General features: G+C 42.5%; 1 protein-coding gene and 1 non-coding gene across 8 annotated transcripts in view; one reads left to right on the top strand and one right to left on the bottom strand.

The window, feature by feature from the left end:
• Nucleotides 1–22,621, top strand: part of SSBP3 (single stranded DNA binding protein 3) — a 222,379-nt gene that overhangs the window by 139,641 nt on the left and 60,117 nt on the right. For 4 of the 7 annotated variants that reach the window (XM_053243608.1, XM_053243606.1, XM_053243610.1 and 1 more), the window contains exon 5: nt 21,204–21,293. The exons of 1 other annotated variant lie outside the window; for it this stretch is intronic. In XM_053243608.1, coding sequence (XP_053099583.1) covers nt 21,204–21,293 — 90 coding nt within the window. Of the gene's footprint in view, nt 1–13,726; nt 13,745–21,203; nt 21,294–22,621 lie in introns of those variants that run through there. 2 more of the 7 variants (XM_053243612.1, XM_053243611.1) reach the window with 1 other exon arrangement.
• Nucleotides 11,438–11,506, bottom strand: TRNAT-UGU (transfer RNA threonine (anticodon UGU)). Its single transcript has one exon. It is a non-coding gene; the product is annotated as a tRNA-Thr (tRNA).

The raw sequence follows: 22,621 nt of genomic DNA, 5'->3' as shown, positions 1-22,621 counted from the left end.
TGATATATCTGTGGTAAGTGTAACAGCTGCATTAAGTCTCGTATGTTGCAGAACAGGTATGGAATTGAAACATTCTGGGTACTTAGCTGTTTGCAAGTATTACCAACGGCTTCTTGGAGATGATATTGCATCCTGTCATTGGCTAGCATGAAAAATCCCTTCTGTTACAAGTTTACCAGTGGTGGTCAATGTATTCTTTCAACTGTTGTGGTGTAGGTCAGTTTACATTTTCCAACCAACAGTAACACTGTTTACAAGGTCTGCATTTTTGTCTTTTGACTCTTCATTCTGGGTCTGCTTCACTGATGTTAAATTACTGGCCTTTCGGTTTAACCCTAGTGTATACTTTTTGGTGTTCTTTTGGTGGTTAGTTAAAAGGCTGAGATACTACTATGGTTCAAGATACTACTATGGTTCAAGTAACTGTCAGTCAACTCAGTGTCTTCTTGACCATGTTTCTCTGTGGTGTGTTTTCCCAGTGAAAAGTAATGTAAACATTCCACACTGGTGCTCCAACTGTGTGCCCACGTAAGTGCCTAGTCCTATTTGTTACTTTCAGGCAAAAGACCAATTGCTGCTGCTTTTTTTTTTTACTGTGGCTACCCTAGAAGCTCAGGTAACTGTCAGGTTTCCTCCTGCTTTCCTGTATCATTGACTGCAATCACTGCACTAGGCTAACTTTATTGAAGGCACCTGGGAGGTTTCTCATGTGTAGCCAAGAGCAGAATGTGGCTTGAACAACCTTAATTCATGGAGGTGATACATGAGAAGACACATGAATTGGATCAGATCTCAGGCTGAGCAAAGCAGATGGTTAAGAGATAAATTCCTTTTCAACTTGTAAACAGAGTACATTTCACAAAGAAGAAACTGGCATTTCAGTGCTAAGGCCCTTCCATCTTATTGTTTACAATCATGGTATGACTATATTGCTGATGCTGGCCCCCATGTATGTATAAAATTATGTCAGACTGATATATAAAACGCATGATATTTTCTAAATACAGATTTACAATAGTATGCATTGGATCAGCATAGTGATGTTAGGTCCTGTATTGTTTCAATCAAACCTGTAGGAGTTAATAGTGGTCATAGTTTTTACAAGTTTACTTTCTGGAGGCCCGGTACTTGTTATCGTTAAGTTAGGAAATCGTCGTTACCATGTGCTCATATTGCTATAACTTGCACAGCAAAAGGGGGAAATTACCTTATTTCTCAACATAGCATATGAAAAATGTAATTAAGTTTGTAGCCTAGTCAGTACCAACCTTCACCACCTACTGGTGATAATTTTAGTCTTCTTTTGAAGTGCTGGGGTAAAATAGTCACACAGCCATTTTATGGCCTTCCAGTCCCTCCTTTAATATTATATTTTGCTGAGATACTTGTAGAAAAACATAGAAGGGGCAAGCGAGTGAGCGGGCGGGAAGGGGGCAAGTGAGTGAGCCAGTGAGTAGGGGGGGTGAGAGTGGGTGGCTGACACTGAGCAATAAAGCAGGGACTGTGGCAGGGGGCAAGGAGAGCAACAAAATCGTAGCGCACAGATGATCTGTGCGCGTTCAGCTAGTTTTATATTAGTCTTCTTTTTTCCATGGTGAGTCTGTCCTATACATAGGAAACATTGTAGTTACAAATCTGCTGGTGGTTGTCAGAATCTGTAGCCTAAGATCTCTCTTAAGAAAAAGGAACCATCATACACAGCGATGGACATGGCTCCTCTTCTAAGGAATTAGTCAGTCTGAGTGTGTTGTCTCTTGCGTTCCCAAATCGTGAAGACAGCACCAGTTCCACTCTGTAGAGCAGGGAGTGAATAGTGGGTGGACCACTGCAGGCCCAATGCCAGCGGAGAGGAGGACCTTGAAAACCTGCTGCTTAAAATGGAAGATTTTCCTGCTACAGAAGTCACAAGATGAGCATTGTCGTTAACTGGATTTGCAGGAATCTCTAGATAGTAGAACTGTTTGTAAAATAGGCATCACATTGTTGGATTCATAGTTAGGAGACCACCTATATCCCCCAATTTTTTGGCCCTTGGGAAGTCACTATTTCAGTGCCTAGTCACTACACCTACAAGGATTAAATGAAATTAGTGCTGTAAACTACCTTGTACTATGACAGGAGCTATAGAAATGATAAATAACCTGCAGGTAGAACATTTTTAGAGAGAGAATTATCTGTTAGCTTTTTGTATCATCTATCCAGATCCCTCAATCCATCAAAATGAGACAAGCACAAAGTGAGACAAGCACAATTTGATATCTGAGATCTTGTTCTAGAATTCTGATTTCTTCCTACTTGGATTAAAGTGCAGCATTATTAGCTACAACTGAAGCACAGTGCACAGAAAGCCCCCAAATCCATGACAATTTAGAGGCCAGACAGGCCTTGTTTCATTCCCCCACCCCTTTCCCCTGGCTGTTTCCCAATGAGTAGGGTTTCTGTGTAAGCAGAGGCACATTGTTTTCATAGCTAATCTGGAGTTGGAGAGTGAACTGCTGTTTGTCTTCCATGTAGCAGGCCCCAGTCTGCCTATGTGTAAATCACACTAGTAGTGAGGTGTGAGATAAAAGAGCAGAATAACTATTCCTGTGGAGATTACATCACTGCCTTCTGGTGGAATGACACACTCCAGATACTTTACCAAAACATTGTCAGGACTGGGTGAGGATGGTTATGTTATAGTGAGGCTTTCCGGAAGTTTTTAAAGAAACGCTTAGCAGTGAGTGGCCTCTCCTTTTAACCACCCCACCCCCATTTTTGTACAGCTAACATATTTAATTCAAACCAGAGTGCCACAGAAATGCCTGTGCTATACAAATGACATGCCTGGGAAAATGTAACTGGGTTCTACTCATATGCCTCTAGTACTTGATTGTGTTGTTTTCTAAGGCCTGATCCACACACAGGGTGAACCTCATTATCCACAAGGGTTCCGTTCTGCTCTGTAACGGTGGATATTGAAACCACGGATAAAAAGGGAGCCAGCGTGGTGTAGTGGTTAGAGTGCTGGACTAGGACCGGGGAGACCTGAGTTCAAATCCCCATTCAGCCATGAAACTAGCGGGGTGACTCTGGGCCAGTCACGTCTCTCTCAGCCTAACCTACTTCACAGGGTTGTTGTTGTGAGGAGAAAGTTAAGTATGTAGTACACCGCTCTGGGCTCCTTGGAGGAAGAGAAGGATATAAATGTAAAAATAAATAAAGGCAAAGGGGGGGGGAGCCAAAAAAGCACCATGCCATGCTTTCCAAGCCTTCAGCAATGCCTCTCTATCCCCAATTCAGCCATTTCCCCATGAAAATTTTATAACAGAAGATCTGGAAATGATAGAGGTCATTTCTGGCCACCTAAGAACCACAGATATGCAGATCTTCTGTGCCCATGTATACCAAGGTTGGGTCGCCATTGACCAACATTGGACTGTGCGAGAGGGGGTTTGGGGGCAGCGCTCATGGGTGGATTGGGGCACCGTGCGTGAGGGGAGTGGGGGCAGCACATGTGAGGGGGGTCAGGAGCAGCATGCAAGAGAGTATGTGAGTGAGAGAGAGGAAGGTTCAGGGGGAGTGCATGAGCGCGAAAGGGGTTGGGCTGTGTGCGAGGGAGGGGCCCCCGGGGGGGGAGCGTGTAAGGGATAAAGGTGATCCAGTTGACATAGTATTCCTGGACTTTCAAAAAGCTTCTAACAAAGTTCCTCATCAAAGACTCTTGAGAAAACCTAGTCATGGAATAAAGGGACAGGTTCATATGTGGATTGGTAACTGGTTGAAGGACAGGAAACAGAGGGTCAGTATAAATGGACAGTTCTCTAAATGGAGGGAAGTAAGAAGTGGGGTCCGCCAGGGATCTGTCCTGGGACCGGTGCTTTTTAATTTATTTATAAATGATCTAAAAGTTGGGTTAAGTAGCAAGGTGGTCAAATTTGAAGATTACAGCAAACTCTTTAGGGTGGTGAAATCAAAAAGAGATTGTGAGGAGCTCCAAAAGGATTTCCCCAAACTGGGGGAATGGGTGACAACATGGCAGATGTGGTTCAATGTTAGCAAATGTAAAGTGATGCATATTGGGGCAAAAAACCTCCAATTTCACTAGGGATGTGCACGGACCGGTTCGGAGGCCATTCTAAAGGCTTCCAGACTGGTCCGGACACGGGGTGGTTCAGTTCAGGAAGATGGGGTGGGGGGCTCCAATAAGGACGGGGGGGGCTTTACTTACCCCTCCCAACAACCGTGCCGTATTTCCTAGAGCAATCGGGCGGCAGGATACCTCCCTGCTTCTTAGAAGCCATTTGCAGCCGAGCAGGCAAAGGGGCAGCAGGGAGTTCTCCTGCCGCCACTTTGCAATGGGGCACTGGGAAGAAGGGGGCGGCAGGGGCCTTGAAGGGGGCGGCCACCAGCCGAGCGGGGTTTTGGAGGGGGCGGCAGGAAGGTATCCTGCCGCCCGATTCTGAATACTTCAGGAGGAGCCACAGCCAAGCAGGGATTGAAGCGGGCGGCAGGGAGGTATCCTGCCGCCCGATTGCTCTAGGAAATACGACGCGATTGTTGGGAGGGGTAAGTAAAGCGCCCCCCCCTCCTTATTGGAACCCCCCACCCCAGTGTCGGACCGCAGCTCCGCGTTTCCGTGCACACCCCTAAATTTCACATATATACGGATGGGATCTGAGCTGTCAGTGATGGACCAGGAGAGAGATTTTTTGGTCGTGGTCGATAACTTGTTGAAATTGTTGACTCGATGTGCGACAACTGTGAAAAAGGCCAATTCCATGCTTGGAATCATTAGGTGGAACGAAGATAAAACTGCTAATATTATGTCCTTTTACAAAACTATGCTGTGGCCACATTTGGAGTACTGCGTATAGTTCTGGTCACCATATTTTAAGAAGGACATTGTAGAAGAGGGCAACCAAAGATGATCAGGAGCTAGAGCACCTTCCTTATGAAGCAAGGCTACAACACATGGGAGCTTTTAGTTTAGAAAAAGGATGATTGAGAGGAGACATGATAGAGGTCTATAAAACCATGCATGATGTGGAGAAAGTTTATATAAATTTTTTCCCCTCTCACATAACACTAGAATGAGGGGTCATCCCATTAACCTGATTGCCAAGAAATTTAGGACCAAAAATAGGGAGCACTTTTTCACACAATGCATGATTAATCTTTGGGATTCTCTGTCACAAGCTGTGGTGACAGCCAACATCCTGGTTGGGTTTAGATAATTTTTTGGAGGACAGGTCTATCGACTGCTATTAGTCTGAGGGCAATATTCCATCTCCAGCCTCAGAGGCAAGATGCCTTTAAATACCAGTTGCAGGGAGTAACAGCAGGAGAGAGGGCATACCCTCACCTCTTGCCTGTGGGTTTCTCACACGCGTCTGGTGGGCATGTGTGCCACTGTGGGAAACAAGATGTTGGACTAGATGGGCCTTGGGCCTGATCCAGCAGGGCTGTTCTTATGGCAAGGTGTGATTAAAAGTGCTATTGACTGTAGGGAGCACTGCGCCTGCCAAAGGACATTTCAGTGGCCTCCATAGGAGAGTGTGGGATATAATGTTTATCGTATTGACCCAAATAGAAGACAACTCTGAATTTAAAATGATCCCCTTAAAAAGTATAGGTTAACTACAAGGTATACCTGCATTTACTCAAAAAGAAGAGTTCTCTGAATTTAAGATGATCTCCCGATTTCTAATATCAAAAAAACTTGGGGGAAACCTAATCTTGGATTCAGGTAAATACAGTAAATTGGTTCTTCCTTGAATCAGGGGCATAACTATAATAGGGCAAGGGGAGACAGTTGTCTGGGGGCCCACTGCCTTGGGGGGCTCTCCAGAGGCAAGTCGTATGACTGACTCCCCCAGCTACGCACCCGCCTGGGCTTCTTTCAGTTGTATTCATCTTCCGAAATTGATGTGAGTGTTTAAGACCTGGAGCTACCAGAACAGCATGTTTTTCTCTAGTACCATTAAATGACTTGCATCGTCCACAATTTACAAAACCTTTTAAAAAATAATTTAGGATGATGTTTTATTGTGGCACATAGGTTATATATATATATACACACACACACACACACACACACAAATTTTACTATGCTTTTTGTTACCACTATTCAGCCTCATTTAAGATTTCTTTACTTCATGCGCTGAGCTTCAGTGAGGTGGGGCCCATTTTAAAATCTGGTCTCTGGGCCCACTCCAACCTTGCTACGCCCCTGCTTTGAACAGTGCCTGAGGGAGATTCCCAGCCTGAACTGAGAAGATAAGTCCAACTTTTCTGAACCATTGACTTCTCAGAAGGAATCCTCTTGAAAATGCTTTTGAACATTGTCTGTGTGTGTGTGTGAGAGAGAGAGAGGGAGAGAGAGAGAGGATGGCAAACTTCAGGGATCCATTCCTGTTTTCACTAGTTATCCTAATTTTGAAGAAAGCCTCTCATGGTCCTGCCTGTTTCTTTGAGTCCTTACAATGGTTTGTGCCATAATTTTCAGGATTTAGAATCAAACTTTTAAAAAGTTATATTAAAATGCTGTATTGATTTCAGTGCTGAGAATTTTAGGATAAAAAATAGAGAAAATAAAACCAGATTTAATTGATGTGGACTTTCACTCCAGAAGCTTTTCTCTGTGCAATTCTGTAACAACCCAGAAGTAGTACAATGGATGTGGGTTGTTAATTTTTGCCTAACTCCCTGAAACTAGATAAGGCTGTGTCATGGATTTGTGGTTTCTCCCTTTAGATCTTTTGTGCCTGGAAGCCTTTGCTTCGGTTCTGTCAAGACCTTTCTCTTGCACAGGTACAGTTGAACATCATGGCACCTGCTAGAATAAAGTAGCCTGCCTGTAAAGATGAATGCTTTATAACATATTCTATCACACACCCGCTGTTCATAGGAGCAGCCCTACCCGGGTGGAGTGCCAGGATCAGGCCTGATGCTGGCACTGCCCCGCCAGGTATCATGCCTGATGCTGGCACTGCCCTGCCAGGTATCCCAGGTTTTTTACCTAGACTAAAAGTGAGTTAAGAGGGCATGCGTGCACCCTCCTACCCCACCACCTGATCATGTGGCAGCATAGGCTGCCAGCAGCCCGTGCTACCATAGGGGCCAGGGGAAGGGGCACCCTGGCTTCTAGAATGAGTGCAGTGCATTGTGGGCTTTCTGGAGGCTGGGCATCCTTCCCCCATCTGTGCCGCTTGTCTGGGAACGCAGCACAGCACAGCAGCCAGCAATGTGCAGTGGTCATGTTGGGGAAGGTAGGAGTGATCCTGTCTCCCCCAGCCCCAGGAAGTGAGGTTGTGAGGTGGTGTGCACAACTTCATTGTGTGTTGTAACCAATATTCTCTCTAATTTTTTTTATCTATATGGGGAATGAATTTTGTTCTGGGCGGCAGTATCAAGGTAGTGTGCACGCACATGCATTCAGAGTGGGGCCTTCCTGATTCAGCCTGAGTGGAATCTAAAATTAATTGAGCAGACATTAAAAAAACATGTGAGCGCGTGCACACACACATGCCTTAGAGGGAACACTGGTTGTAACACCTGGCAGGATGGTACAGATGACCAGGTTATTGCAGGTAGGAGAACTTACCTTTGGGCAGTTTATACACTGATGGTCTTCTCACTGACTTCCTGCTGCTAGACCCCTGATATAGTGCAGTGAGACTGAGTGATGAAATGCATAGCTTCCAGTTTGAATCTTGTCTCTGCCTTTAATTCATTAGATGGCCTTAGGCAAGCCACTTCTTCTGAGCCTCCTAATACCAACCGAACAGGGTTGTTGTAAAGATTAGAGAGAGAATGTATATGAAGCACTTTGAACCACTCTAAAACTCTCTATAAATGCTGCTACTACCCTGTTCTATAGTTTGAAGAATTTGTTTGTGCGTAATAAAGTCATCCTTCCCAATGAGCGACAGATGCCAAATACTCAATCCTGCCTCTGAGATTAGCTGAATGCACTACTTTTTATACTGGAATATGGTCAGTGAAAATTTAAATAATTTTTTGGTAGTTTTTAAAAGAAATTCTGAATCTCATACTTCATGGTTATCTACAGAAACTAAAATTTGCAGAAAACAGTCCTGCCACTGAAATTAGCTGAATGCACTACCAGAATATGCTGGGGGAAAGGTTTAACCTCTTTTTTCCCCTTTTTTTTGGGGTGGGTGGTGGTGGTATTTTTTTAAAATAATAAAATCTGAATATAAGCATATTTTAACTGTTATTGTTCTCAACAGGTTTTTAACACTGTCAGATCAATAATTCCAGGACAACAACATGCTAAAGAAAAGCAGATCTAATCTCATCCATATGATTCAAATTTACCATATGTGCTTATTATTCAATAAAATAATTTTTGAAGTTGAAATCCTACAAATTTCAAACTGTTCAATACAGGGAAGGCAATGCACTTCCCATTTGCAAGCAGATCACATTAATTAAAAATTCTATTATATATATTTAAATTCTTGAACTTCCCTATAAGTTTAATCTACACAAAATGACTTTGCCTAGTCAACGATGGATAAGAACATAAGAACAACCCTGCTGGATCAGGCCCAAGGCCCATCTAGTCCAGCATCCTGTTTTGCACAGTGGCCTACCAGATGCCGCTGAAAGCCTACAGGCAGGAGTAGAGAAGGCATGCTCTCTCCTGCTGTTACTCCTCTCTGCAACTGGTACTCAGAGGCATCCTGCCTTTGAGGCTGGAGGTAGCCTATAGCCCTCTGACTAGTAGCCGTTGATAGACCTCTCCTCCATGAAGTTATCCAAACCGCTCTTAAAGCCATCCAGGTTGTTCCCACATCTTGTGGCAGAGAATTCCACAAGTTGATCATGCGTTGTGTGAAAAAGTACCTCCGTTTGCTGGTCCTAAATTTCCTGGCTATTATTATTATTATTTTATTTTATTATACCATTGGCATTATACCATTACACCATTTATATTATTACACTGTTAACAAAAAGTTAATGCAGATTGAGGGTAATGAACCTTTGCGTGTGTGTGTGCGTGCATGTATTTCCTAGATGGGATAGGCTCATCCTTATTGTATGTTGAAAATCCTTTCCCTTTTGTTCTGATAAAATAGAAAGCTGTGCAAGATTCCTACCATAAGTATCCTGTAGTTAGTCGGCTGTCACCGTATACACACAAAGGTGGCTGTAATCTGAGCTTGATACATGTCTTGAGTTTTGCATCTGCAAATGCATTAGAGCCGAGGCTTTAGATTTACAAGTGACGGAATGCAGAAACAGTTGTGCTGATGCCTCTCAGCCAGAGAACTTGCCCTGTCTGGGGATGGAAGCAAGATGAGCCCTTCTTCTTGTAATGGATGAGGCTTTTCAGCCTGCTGCATGTAACCACTGTCTGCAGTTTTGGTGACTGATTAGTCAACTGTGAAAGCAGCACTAAAATTGGGTAATTTCTTTAAGGACTGATGACTCAAACCTAGGTTTGTTGTGCTCCCTTCCATCAGACACATTTCAGCTGTTGTGGCAGCCTTTTGGTTTTGCTTCCAGTTTGTGGCAGCCTTTTGGTTTTGCTTCCAGTTTGCCTAAGAGAATGAAATGATCAGTAGTTCTGAGTTAGTTGGCTGTGGTGACCACTCCATGTTTTTCTCTGCAGTGGGAGGAGGTTGATGTTTAGTGCTAGGGTTGGTTCCAGTAACTTGGAGTTTTTATTCAAACAGTGGATAATCTCTCTCATTTTCCCTTTGGTCCCTCCTTTGAAACAAAACAAAACAAAACAAAACCTGGTGTGGGACTCCTACAGATCGTTTAAGCATCCAGTTCTTAGCTGTGTCGTTTTGTTCAATTTCTTTTGCATTCTGACCTACATCATTCTTTATTTGCAAAGCTATACTTGCAGGCAGCAGTAATAAATCAATTAATGACTCTGATGAATCATTTAATGGCTGACAAAATAACACTAAAGCCAACAGCTTGGATCTCTGTAGCAGTACCAGAAGACACTGGTTGACTCAGGGCTGGGAGACGAAACAGCGACTGTTAGCTCAATTAGCACAATTAGTGTGCGATTTAAAGGCTTAGACGGCATCTGCTGGAGTGTACCAAGCCGGTGTGTTGACTGCATGTCTAAGTTTGGAAGCAGAACTCATCCATGCAGATTTTCAGCATCTTCTGGGCTGCTTTGGTTTTAAAATATAATTAGTGGATGTCAAAAACTGACTGGTGATTTACGCTGCATTTATAGCAACGTAGAAATTCTGAACTTTGTCACCCATTCTGCAGAAAACTGTGTCAGACTTCCCACATGTGCAGATGTTAAGCTCTGTCCCAAGGTAATGGCATTTCCCTAAAGTGTAGTAACTCTGCCAGGTGTGCTGAACAGCACTTGCAATTGCAACTCCTGCTGAAGAATTTTAGGGGGATAATCTTCAGAATAATGATACCATTTGTTGGGCCTGCTTAGCCCTCTTGGTAGGATCTTTTCTGGGACCAACACAAGCAGTCTGCTGATTTGTGTAGATGCTGGAATTTAATATTATCTCCCTCCACCCCACCCACCCTTTAATTGTTCTCAGAATCTTTGTGCTATAGTGGTGTAAATAAGAAGATCTAATCAGTTACTGGCTGAGGATCCTGACTAAAGCAGTGATCTCTAGTGCAGAGAGCTTCCTGAGTTCCATAGTGCCTATTGAGCTAGCGTGGGGGGATGGATTTCCACCAAGTTTTCCTTCCCCATTGTGCTGCCCCAAAATATGTCCTTGATGGTTGCGCAGTCCTTGGGGACACACTTTGGGGTGGCACAGGGCGCTTCCAGGGGAAGGAAAGATTGGCAAACCCACCCAACCCTGGTATGATAGGCATTGCAAAGCTGAGCAAGCCTTCCACAGAGGGGGCGCTTCTTTCCAGCACACGCTTGCATGCCTAGCCAGGATGTCAGCCATTATCTTGAATAATAGATTGTGGAATTCAAGTTGCATCTCACCCTTATAAGTTGTTTGAATACTTGGCTTGTTCCAAGACTACCACCTTACTGAAATGTTATAGCAAAATCCCCTGTTCAGCTATTATAGTGATGTTAGAAGAGTTGTTTGAAGCCTGATTTAAATGGCAGAGCCCCCATGTGGAAGTAGTGAAGAAGTTCTTCTGTGTGGAAGTGCTCCATGTGGTTTGTGTTACATTTTAAAGGCCTTAACTTTGTGCATCTCTTAAGTTGCACACAACATCTCCTTACCAGGGCTGTGTAGCATGCGACTGTACACGACTGGGTCAACACAAGCAATAACAGCTTTAAGCCTTTATGAAAGTAGTGGCCTTCATTGGCAACATGGGAGGGCAAGCTGGCAGGATTTGAAAGAAGAAACCTAGGAAGCTGCCTTATACCAAGTCTATCTAGCTCAGTATTGTCAGCACTGGTTGGAAATAACTCTCCACCGTTTCAGGCAGGGTTCTCTCCCAGTCCCCACTCAGTCCCTGGAGATGCCAGGGTTTGAACCTGGGACCTTCTGCATACAAAGTAGATGCTCTACCACTGAACTACGGCCCCTTCAGTTGTAGTGAGGTAGAAGAATACACGAGAGGCTGCGCTTTGACAATCAGTTGCAGGAGTCTGTGCCAAAATGCAGAAGCACTTTGCTTGCTTTTTAGAAACGGTGACATTTAATTCACCTCTCGGGCCTTTGACCTGCTGGTCGAAACTTGGCAAAAGGGTATCCTCAAGGGATATGCGCTGTCTTCTTCGCTCTTCACAATGTCTCTTGAATCTAGGCCGTCTGGTACAAAGACTGAACATCCCCATTTTGAAAAGGTGCTGTTGTCTCATATTAAAAATGGTATGTTGCTTTTCGGCCCCCAGAGCAGCTCACAAGACGGTAACATACAGGACAACGAAACCACAAAACTAAAACTGCAGCAGCTATGTTGAAAGGGATTCTTGGTGCAAAGATAGAGCAAGTGTCCCTAGTCAGTCCCAGCAGAGCATCCCTCCATTGGCTGTGGCTGGTTTCTTTTTACATTGTGAGCCCTCTGGGGACAGGAACCATGTTCTTTTTCCAACATAATCTGCTTTCTTTGTTAAAAAGCAGTATATTGTATAAATAACACTGATAATATTAATATAGGTAATACCTCTTCAGTTAGCATAGTGTGTGTGTGTGTGTGTGTGTGTGTGTGTGTGTGTGTGTATGATTTGCCTGTATGTTCAATTAAAGAAGTTGGCAAGGAGCTTTCTAAGTAACTAGAAAAGTAAAAACAGCATGTGTGTGTAATCTGATGATAATCACAGCAGCACAAAAGACTTGCTAATCTTATAGCGACTGTTTATCTGCTGCATTCCATCACACTCCATGACTCTAGGGAGACCTGTCCAGATTCTACTTCTATTTTAAAAATTATTTCATAAAAGAAGAGAAGAGTATAAGAGAGGATGTCATTATGACTGCTATTTTGCTTCTGTTTTTAAACATAAAATGTATGGGCCATAACTCTTCCAACCCATTATTATGATTCCCTCATCTTGGCTCCAGTTCTTCTCAACATAATACAGTAGTTCCCTTGTTGTCCCATTCAAGCTTTTTTTTTTTTTTAAGCTTTATATGTTTGACTCTTCTCCCATCTCCTATTCCATATTCCTTGTCCACTAAATTCTGCACGATTTACAAGATGAAGCACTTTCTTTGCTTATTTATGCAGCACTCCTACTTTTCTGACCACTGGTCACATAACTGATTACTTGCAGTCTTACACTTTTTGTCACTTCTATTTTGTGTGGAAGGTTTTCTCTCCTCCTTTACCAACCAACTTCTCTCCACTTTTGCGGCGTCTTACAAGCCAAACCTTGGGTGTTGACTAATCAGAATCTCTTTAGTTCTGACCTTCTTCCTCAAAGAAAGGCCTTTAAACCCTAACAGTCTTCATATACTGGTTCTGGTGCAAACCTTAGGAAGAGAAATTCCCTGTAACGTAGTGTGATGAGCAGGCCTGTGGGTAGGAAGACAGTGGCTGACATCCTGACTAAATGTACTCAAGGAAGTCCCACTGAAATTAAAAGTTCGTCTTGCTTAACATCCATTTAATTTCAGTGGGACTGACTTTTGAGTTAGTGAAAAGTCAAGAGGGACAGCCTTTAGCCATATGCGTAAAAGTGTTTCAGGAGGTGATCCTGATCCTGGGTCAAGCTGGTGACTCTATTAAGTAACAAGGAAACAGACACGAATTCAGTTTGTAAGGAACCATTTCCATCATGTCTGATGTAAGACATCCTACTCTTGTACGCAGCAGTGTTCATCATTCACTGCCTTGGTCTGGCTGAAAGTCCACAGAGCTCATAGATTTGGGAGCTTTGCTCTTGCTGTCATAGCTGAACCATCACTGGGAGGAAGAAGTAAGGAGGGCTTAAAAAGAGAGACAATGCCACGCTGCAGCCCTCTAAATAATTCATTCAGTCTGGTAGATGCGATTCTTGCTTTGCATTCTGTTCAGGGCACTGGTGGGCACTTTAATTATTAAGTTCCACCCAAGTGTCACGATGTGTGCGTTGAATTGACATGTGCATATCTTGGAAAAATAACTCCATGATTTGTTGGGAAGTATGCCTGTGCTAGAAGAGGTTTGCATTGTGCATTCCAACTGGCAGCTGTGCAGGGCATTCCAGGCCAGCCAGGAAATGTAACAGATGCCTTGCTGCGTCTGCAATATGTCCAAGCTGAGAGGTTGTACACACCATACAAAGGGACCATGATACCTGGTGATTCTTTTGCCATGGCTTGGCTGCACATCCATGGTGAGTTTCATGCCATTGTGGTGTAAGAAGAGGGCTGTAGACCTATACATTTGGTTGGTTTTTTTAAAACCAATGATATTTTAAAATACTGCATTTTTGCAGGTTTGCATTATAAATTGCTGTGCTAAATACAGCATCCAGGATATAGCTGTATATAGATATTTCCGTGGTGTGTAGATGGGCTGTGAAACTCCAGAGTATCTGAACTGTGTTATTCTAAGCTGTTTGGGGGATCTGTTTAACTCCGGGAGGCTCACCAGCAAGGGATTATAGTATACTGGAAATCTCCTGAAACAATAAAATATTGGCTGGCAGCTTTATTGCAATGCCTGCTGTCTTTGGAGGAGCAGCACTTTGTGTGATAGAGAGCTTTTATTTTATTTATTTATTTATTTTTTAAAATCTAATTGGGTGTACTGCAGTTTGGAACTGGATCCTGTACATACTTTCATTAAGGGCATTCATTCACTTTGCAGAGAAGTTACAATGTGCTTAGTGGCCTCAGATTAAAATTTCCGCTTGCTTTTAAAATGGCCTGCAAAGGAGAGAGAAATTGGGCTTGTTTCCCTGGTTTTTCAGCTCTATGATATACAAGAGAAGATGCTTTATTTAATTTATTTTTCTCAATTGGTTTACAACATTTTAAAAAGTCCTTTCTTTTATTTATTTTTAAAACATGTTTTGGTCATCGTTGCTCAGTTTTCTTTGCCGTTAATTTAATCGAGAGGTTATGCATGTAACCTCCCCCCGCCCAAGGTCACTTTTGCCAGATGTGACTAAATGGGCATTGAGACATAGGACTGTAAGGATCTTTGATTTTAAAAATTCCTTCTCCTCTGTATTCCTTCATTTGTGCTTGTGATATTCCACTTGATTTCTCTCTATCTATTAGTATTCCAAGACAAGCAAGACCTGCATTTATAACGATGCTTTAAAAATCAGAAGAAAAAGCTTTCTCTCCAATCCACCCCCTGCCTTCAGTTGAGAGAGGGGAAAAATATGATCACACTTTTGTTACACCTGGTAAGGAGACAGCAAAGGGCACAAGGCAAACATGTAAAAGTTTTGTAGGCCTCCTCAAATCTAGCTTTTATTGATAGAGCAAAGTCATCTAGTATGGAGCCTGCCAGGAACTTTGGTGCTGGATTTTGGAGAGGATTGTTTCTTGGGATAACAGTGGTTGCCTGAATTCCTTTAGAGCCATTTGCAAGGAATGCCACACAGCTGGAGACTGTTGGAGTGGCTGCAAATGCCTGGGGAAGTAAAGGGAAAGGAGGGGGTATTTGTTCTCTTTCTCGCCACCACACCCGCCCCTTCAAATAGCAACAGTTTTCTTAGTTAATTCTTTCTGTGTATGCTCAAGAGGGGGTGAACTGGCTGGTTAGTTGCACTAGTGCAGAAAGTGAGTGTATACATTATACGAATACAAATACAATGAATATTTTCAATCAAAGTTCCCAAAGTGGTTATCATACAGAAATTAATTAATATGTATAGAATGATGGCATTTCTAATACAAGACCTATTGGGGGAGTATCCCATTATATAATTGCTCAGCGCAGTTGCTTTTTGGTGTGAACTGGTAGTACTAAAAGTGTCAAGGAATAATTTTTCTGTACTTTGCCTCTTGTTTTCTGCTATTCCATCATAGCAGGATGGAGAGGGAGAGAACCAGAAGCTGCCCTTTAACTAATACATTTTTAGTGATTTTCCCCCAGTAACAGGTTTTTAAAATTACAAAGGGACAGACAAAGGAAAGACATACAGACAGATTAATAAACAGGTAGCGGGAGAAATGAATCTGAACAACCAAAATAGGATTTGTGTGTTGTTGATTATTACATATTATCAGTATTTTATATTTATCAGGCAACACCATATTAGGGAGTGATCAATTTGTATTTGCTGGAAATTGATGTCTGGTAGCAAAAAAATAAATAAAAATGCTTCAGGTTTACCCACGTTCTTAAAAGCTCTCATTTGATTAATCAGATTGTCCATCGTGATATGGTTCTGTATCATTCTGGCTTGGGACACATTTCTGATATTTATTTCATTTCATTTCTGTCCTATCCCGCTTCCTCCAAGGAGCCCAGAGCAATGTACTACATACTTGAGTTTCTCTTTCACAACAACCCTGTGAAGTAGGTTAGGCTGATAGGCAGAAATAGGATCATATTAGTATGAGTCATTTTTACACCTAATATTTATGTTTCTATCCAATGAAAAGTCAAACATCTGAACATTTATGGCAAAGATGATAAGCCTCAAACTGGAGCTTCAAGTTTAACTGCTAAGCCACCTTCTTTATTTCCCCCTCTATATGTATGGTGATATTTTATGGTGAGGTTTTCTTTCTGTCATTCCAGATATAATTGTTCAAAAAGGGTCTTCTAGTTCTGAATCTGTTCATCAGTTGTTATAATCTTGGAAGAATTTGAAACGAATAATTTAACACAAAGGAGTACTATTTTCTTGGCAGTGATTCTGCCAAACCGAGACAAATTATAGGTTTTCCACTTATGGATCTTGCTCTTTGCCCATATTGTTTCAAGCTTTTCCTTCACAAGAAATACAAATTTATGTCTTAGTAAAAATAAGCTCTGCATTGGTGTGATCATAGTAATGAATCTTTCAAATGAAGAAGCAACATTTGTTCTTAAGATGGGAGGCACTTGGTATAGCAAACAACTATTTTGATACATCTGTGGTTGGTGAGACTTAAGGATACTTTCGGGGCACAGAATGATGGTTCCCAATACATAGCAACACAGGCAGCTGTCATATACTGAGTCAGGCCATTGGCTGTTTAGCTCAGTATTGTCTTCACAGACTGGCAGCGGCTTCTCCAAGGTTGCAGGCAGGAATCTCTCTCAGCCCTATACTGTATGCTTTGGTAGTTTGTTGGTTCAATTAAAAAAAAACCTTGTCCTATGAAAAAAAAATCTTGTCCTATCTTAAAGAAGCCAGAGAGGGAACTTGAAACCTTCTGCTCTTCCCAGAGCGGCTCCATCCCCTAAGGGGAATACCTTACAGTGCTCACACTTCTAGTCTCCCATCCATATACAACCAGGGCAGACCCTGCTTAGCTAAGGGGACAAGTCATGCTTGCTACCACGAGACCAGCTCTCCTCTCCATGAGTTACTTTTAATGGTAACTCATTTGTATAGGGCTGTCTTCCACATGAGCCTGCCCATTCACTTGGATGAACTGGGAAAACCCTCTTGTGTACCCCACTGCAGTTGAAGGTGTGGTTTGTAGGAACATGAGAGAATTCCTGGACTGCTCCCTGATGACATTCTGCCATCATCTGAAGACCTTATTCCAAGAGGCTACTTGGAATAATTTATTCCAACCTACTTTTTAATTTGTTCCTTGGCCCTGTACGAGCTGGCTCCTTGCTTTCTTCCCTATTGTTTTGAATGTTTTTGTTTTTTAAGCATTGTTTTAAAAATGTTGTCTTGTAAGCTGTCTTGAGAGTTTTTCTTGAAAACAGAAAGGTGGGAACTAAATTATTTTAATACAATATATCTAGTGTGCCCCCACATCAGGATATTTCTGTGGGATATATCCATGATGAAATGTGAATTGGGTCACTGTACAATACTGATGACCTTCACGTGATTGCATTTTAAAATTCTTCTGTGTCTGGGTATGTCTGTAAAGCCCAGCAACTATGGAAGAATTGCAGCAAAATATCCCATCATGGTGGCACTTGCCCATATATAATTGACCATATAAACCCTCACCTAGTGTTACTCATATTCTAATTACAATGATTTTTTAAACATGATAGGTCGGGACCCAATCGTAAAATGTCAGTGGGTCTTACAGTTAACACAAGTGAACAGAAGAGGTAATGGAAGACAAAATATTTAATGGTTTTGTTAATCTATATCTAGCTAAGGCGCTGATTTCACGGGGAGTGGGATAACTTTTTTCTGGATTGTGTTCCAGACAAGACTGGGTGAACCTCCATAGTAAAATACTTTACATTTGGAAGCCATGTCTTTCAGGAAGAGAAAACTGAAGTAAACTTCCTTGCTTTATTTCATGTGGCTCTTCCATAAAGTTGTTTCTCTGTGGTCAGTCCTATCTTGAGTTTAGTAGAATGTTCCTCTTCCATGTCAGAGGTTGGAAGAAGATACAAGTACTGTTGTTGGAGCCTCCTGGTGAAATATTAAAGTAAAGGTAAAGTTGTGCCCTTTGGTTGTCTTTGACAGTCTCCAGGATTCAACACTGACTCAGCAGCACACTTTACCTTTATTTTAAAGTTGTGCCTTCGAGTCAACGTCAACTCCTGGCAACCACAGAGCCATGGGTTTTCTTTGGTGGAATACAGGAGAGCTTTACCATTGCCATCTCTCGTGCAGTATGAGATGGTGCTGTTCGGCATCTTCCTATATTGCTGCTGCCCGATATAGGTGTTCCCATAGTCCAAGAAACATACCAGCGGGGACTCAAACCAGCAACCTTTTGCTCCCTAGGCAAGTCCCCACTGTGCTATTAGGTGGCTGGTAAAATATTAGGAGAGAACTTTTTTGTAAGTATACTTTAGTATACTTTAAAAGGGCTACAAAGAGAGCATGGGGACTGTCTAACATTTGAGACTTGAATACCTAGAATATTTCCCTCACAATCACACACTTTTGTCTCATTAAAAATGGGCAATAAGAAATGTGGAAGCTATGTGGAATTATAGGGTCTAATGAAAAATGACTGAAGCACAACTTGCTTTTTCGATCTACAAAAGGGTATTTTGTCAGCAGTGGTGTATCGTAAGGGAAGAATTCTTTGTCTTCCTTCTGCTAGCTAGCTTATGTAATGCTGCCGCTTTTCAGAGCAGAAACTGGCAAACACATTGAGTCATGAGCTGGTTAAGGGCGTACAACTCTGCATTCAAAAGAGATGGAATATGCCAAATTTTAATTTAAAAACCTTAAGTTTGCTTCCGTAGGTGAAAGGCCAACACAGAGTGGTGGTTTAGAAATGGAAATTGGATTCTTATTTCCTTAGTCTTGTGGCTGTTGAACTCTTTGCTTCCTGCAGTAGTTGTAGAAATGACTTTATTCTTCCTCTTGAGCTGCTGCTTTTGTTTCATGCCTTTCCTTCATGCCCTGGATGTTGTCTGGCTACTTAGCCTCTTTTTCTCTTTGGAAAACGGAAATGAAGTAGTAAATACTAACAGTTCTGCTGAGCAGAAACAAGCCTGACTGTGGCAGCAGTCACCTTTGGTGTAGACTTGAGCTGGTATAGTAAAAGTACCGGTAAAAGAAACTAAATTTCTCTTTGGGCAAAACCAAGTTGCAGAGCAAAAAGAAACATTTGCCATTGTTTATGTTGCACTAGGAAATTGCTGGGGACAAGTGTAATTTAAAAGAAAAGAAATTACTGGTTCTGTTAGTATAAGGTATTCTTTTTTCCCCTTCCAGACAAGATGAACAAATTATACCGGGGTCTATTAATGGTTAGGCCCTTTCCCCCCAAATCCCATATAAACCTCATAATGTAGTGCCAAAGATCAAATGAGGGCATTGACTAAATTCTTTGTATCTATTTGGTTGCTTAGAAACTCAGGGAATTGAATAAAGGGTCAGAATTTGTGGGATAGAGAGGAAACTTGAGTTGCAGTGTGGTGCAGTGGCCTAGAGGATTGGCTATGGATGTGGGAAACCCGGCTTCAAATTGCTGCTTGGCTCTGAAGCTCACTGGGTGGCCTTGGGCCTGCCCCATAACCTAGCTCACTGTGTGACTGTGAGGCTAAAAAGCTGCTCTGCGCTCCTTTGGAAGGTGGGAGGAATACAAACATTTCAGTTTAGTTTAACTTTAAATGTTCTTCATTCTGCTCCATTAAGAAACATTTAGAGTTTCTGAGATGTTTAGATAAGGTATTCAATTGTGGTGTTCTTTTCCATCAAGAGAACTAGAAACTTTGTGTGACTGTAGGTGAAACTGATATTCTTGAGATGTCAGCAACTGGTACTTAAATGTATGGAGTATATTGTTGACTACAGCTCCCAGAATCCCAAGCTACAATGGCTTTTGCTGGGGGATTCTGGGAGTCATAGTCAACAACATCTGGGAATCCCTGCTGGAAGGAACACTTCAGGAGAACTGTTGCTATTCCTCCCAAGAGTCTGGCTATTTGAATAGTAATATTGTACACGGAGCTAGAGCCTGGATGTAGTAATTGAAGCATCCAGAATGTGCTTCTGCATACCCACAGCTAGGTCTCCACCAAAAGACTGAAGCTTGCCATCTTGTTTGTAGGGCTGCCACACCTGAGGTGGAACACCAGATGTCCCTGGACACAGTGGCATGAGGTGCTTTGCTGTGCCAAATACCACCCCCACTTTACCTCACAATGTGCCAAGCGCTGATGCCACCTCTTCTGCCCACACTTCCTAGATTTAAAGAACCAAAGGGAAATGGAGCAGAAGAGAATGTATAGAGGAGAGATGAGTGGTGGGCTGGAGTGTTTCCTAGAAATGCTCTAGTCCATCATCCACTTTTCCTCTACATTTTCTCTCTATGCCATTGCCATTCCCTTCTTCCTTTTCACATTCAGAGAGGAAGAGCAGCAGACAGATGAGGTAGATTGTGGCAAGCATTGTCAGTCCACTGCCTGCGGTGATCACCTAACAATGGATATGCCAGTCCTGCTTCTTTGGCTAGAAGTATATTTCAAAACTACATTATGATGATTTAGTTTTATCGGTGTAGGACACAACTGGAGAGGAGAGCTAGTCTTGTGGTAGCAAGCATGACTTGTCCCCTTAGCTAAGCAGGGTCTGACCTGGTTGCATATGAACAGGAGACTTGGTGTGTGAGCACTGTAAGATATTCCCCTTAGGGGATGGAGCTGCTCTGGGAAGAGCAGAAGATTCCAAGTTCCCTCCCTGGCATCTCCAAGATAGGGCAGAGAGAGATTCCTGCCTGCAACTTTGGAGAAGCCGCTGCCAGTCTGTGTAGATCAGGGATTCTCAACATTGGGTCCCCAGGTGTTATTGGACTTCAACTCCCATTATCCCCAACCAAAGGCCACTGGGGCTGGGGATTATGGGAATTGAAGTCCAATAACATCTGGGGATCCAATGTTGAGAATCTCTGATGTACATAATAGCGAGCTAGATGGACCTATGGACTGACTTTGTATATGGCAGCTCCCTATGTTCCTAACTTCCTTTATTTTCTTGGCAACCTCTTAAAAGTGGGTATTGTACTTGGATTATACCCTAACTTCCACATTAATCTAAATGGCAGTCATTGGCATTCTGTTAGTCTTAATGGCGCATTTTTACAATGCAGTGTTAAGGTTTGATTTCCTGAGGTAGTCCTGATAATGATGATACTCGTTATTGGTCATGTGCTAATTGAAGGAGCCATGAAATGTGTTGTCTTCCCTTTCAGCTGATCTGAATCCAGTGCTATTTATCTGTATATTTGTGTTTTGTGCAGAGTGCAGCTGCAGCGCCAAGTCCGGTACTTGGAAACATTCCTCCAAATGACGGAATGCCAGGGGGACCCATTCCTCCGGGTTTCTTTCAGGTAAGAGTTGAATCTTCTGATTTTTGTTGCTGGTTGCTACAAGTGTGTGCACGAATAGATTCTTAAGCAGCTCACCAAGGGGCCATACTTTTGGAATAAAACAGCCGCAAATCATTGTAAGCAGTTGTGTGTGTGTGTGTGTGTGTGAGAGAGAGAGAGAGCGTGTGCATACCTTTTTGTTTTTGTAGTATCATGTCGATTTCTCTTTTCTGGAAACTAAGATTAGCTTTTTCTCTCCCCAACAATTTAAGATTTTTTCCAAAGCTGCTTTAAAAAATATATTTATTTGTTGGTCATTACAGGCTTGTGTGTAATTCAAAACATTCAGGATTTTGGTTCTTCTTTTTCCTCTCTGGTTAACCACTTGATTTTTTCCAACTGCCATCACTGAAATCTTTTAACAAAACCAGCTTAAGCTTTAGCCACAGGAAGAAGCATATCTAGTCTTGGCCAAAACTGCAGCACACTGGCAGGAGAAAGAGGCATACACAATATTACAGATCCATGTTTTGGAACTGAACTGATTTCCCCCTTCATCTCTGCTCTTATAGCAAAGTTTTGTTTTAAGTCGTATGTGATTCCTGGTATTTGATTTGTGAGCAAGATCTAATATGAAAGATATGCAAGGAGAAAACATGGGATGTTAAAAGAGATTTCAAACCATTCAGATTTTTAACAGGTTTCTGTTAAATTGTGCCACTCAGAAGGGCCATGTTGGAGACTTATCGTGAGCTGAAGACCTGCAAATTAATTTGCATGTTATAAGGAAGTTGCCACTGTGCCCATTTGCTTAGTCGCAGAGGATATGTAGCACTTTATGATACTCAAATCTGGAATTGCTAACTCCCAGTATTTGTTGGCAGTTCCTTAAAAAATACAGTGGTAGGCTTAGAAGCCATGAGAAATAGTGAGATTAGTTTTTTGCCACTTTTATTTCTCTAATCTGGTATGTTGTTGCTGGCATGTCTTCATACTCATCTCTGTAACCAGCAGGAAGAGTCCTACTTTAAAATCATGAAAGCTGGGAAGTACTTAACATCTGTATGAGAGGCTATTGGCCATGAAAAGGAGGCAAAGGGGGACACACATCACAGCTATCCCACAGCTAGCTAAGTACTTGGCAGGGGTGTGCCAACAGGCTCGACGTTGAGCCAGTTCGACGTTGAGCCGGTACGGTTCAACGGCTCAGGGTCAAACCGAACCACCCCGTTCAGTCTGACCCTGGACCGAATACCCCTGAATGTCCGAGGGGTTCACAAGCTTCTATTAGGTTTTTTTTTTAATTTACCTTACCCCCCTGGGGGGAGTTCCTGAAAGCGGTGGGGGGG

This window comes from Hemicordylus capensis, chromosome 4, assembly GCF_027244095.1.
Source record: "Hemicordylus capensis ecotype Gifberg chromosome 4, rHemCap1.1.pri, whole genome shotgun sequence".
NCBI classification, from domain to species: domain Eukaryota; kingdom Metazoa; phylum Chordata; class Lepidosauria; order Squamata; family Cordylidae; genus Hemicordylus; species Hemicordylus capensis.
This window is presented reverse-complemented; position numbering and strand designations above follow the sequence as displayed.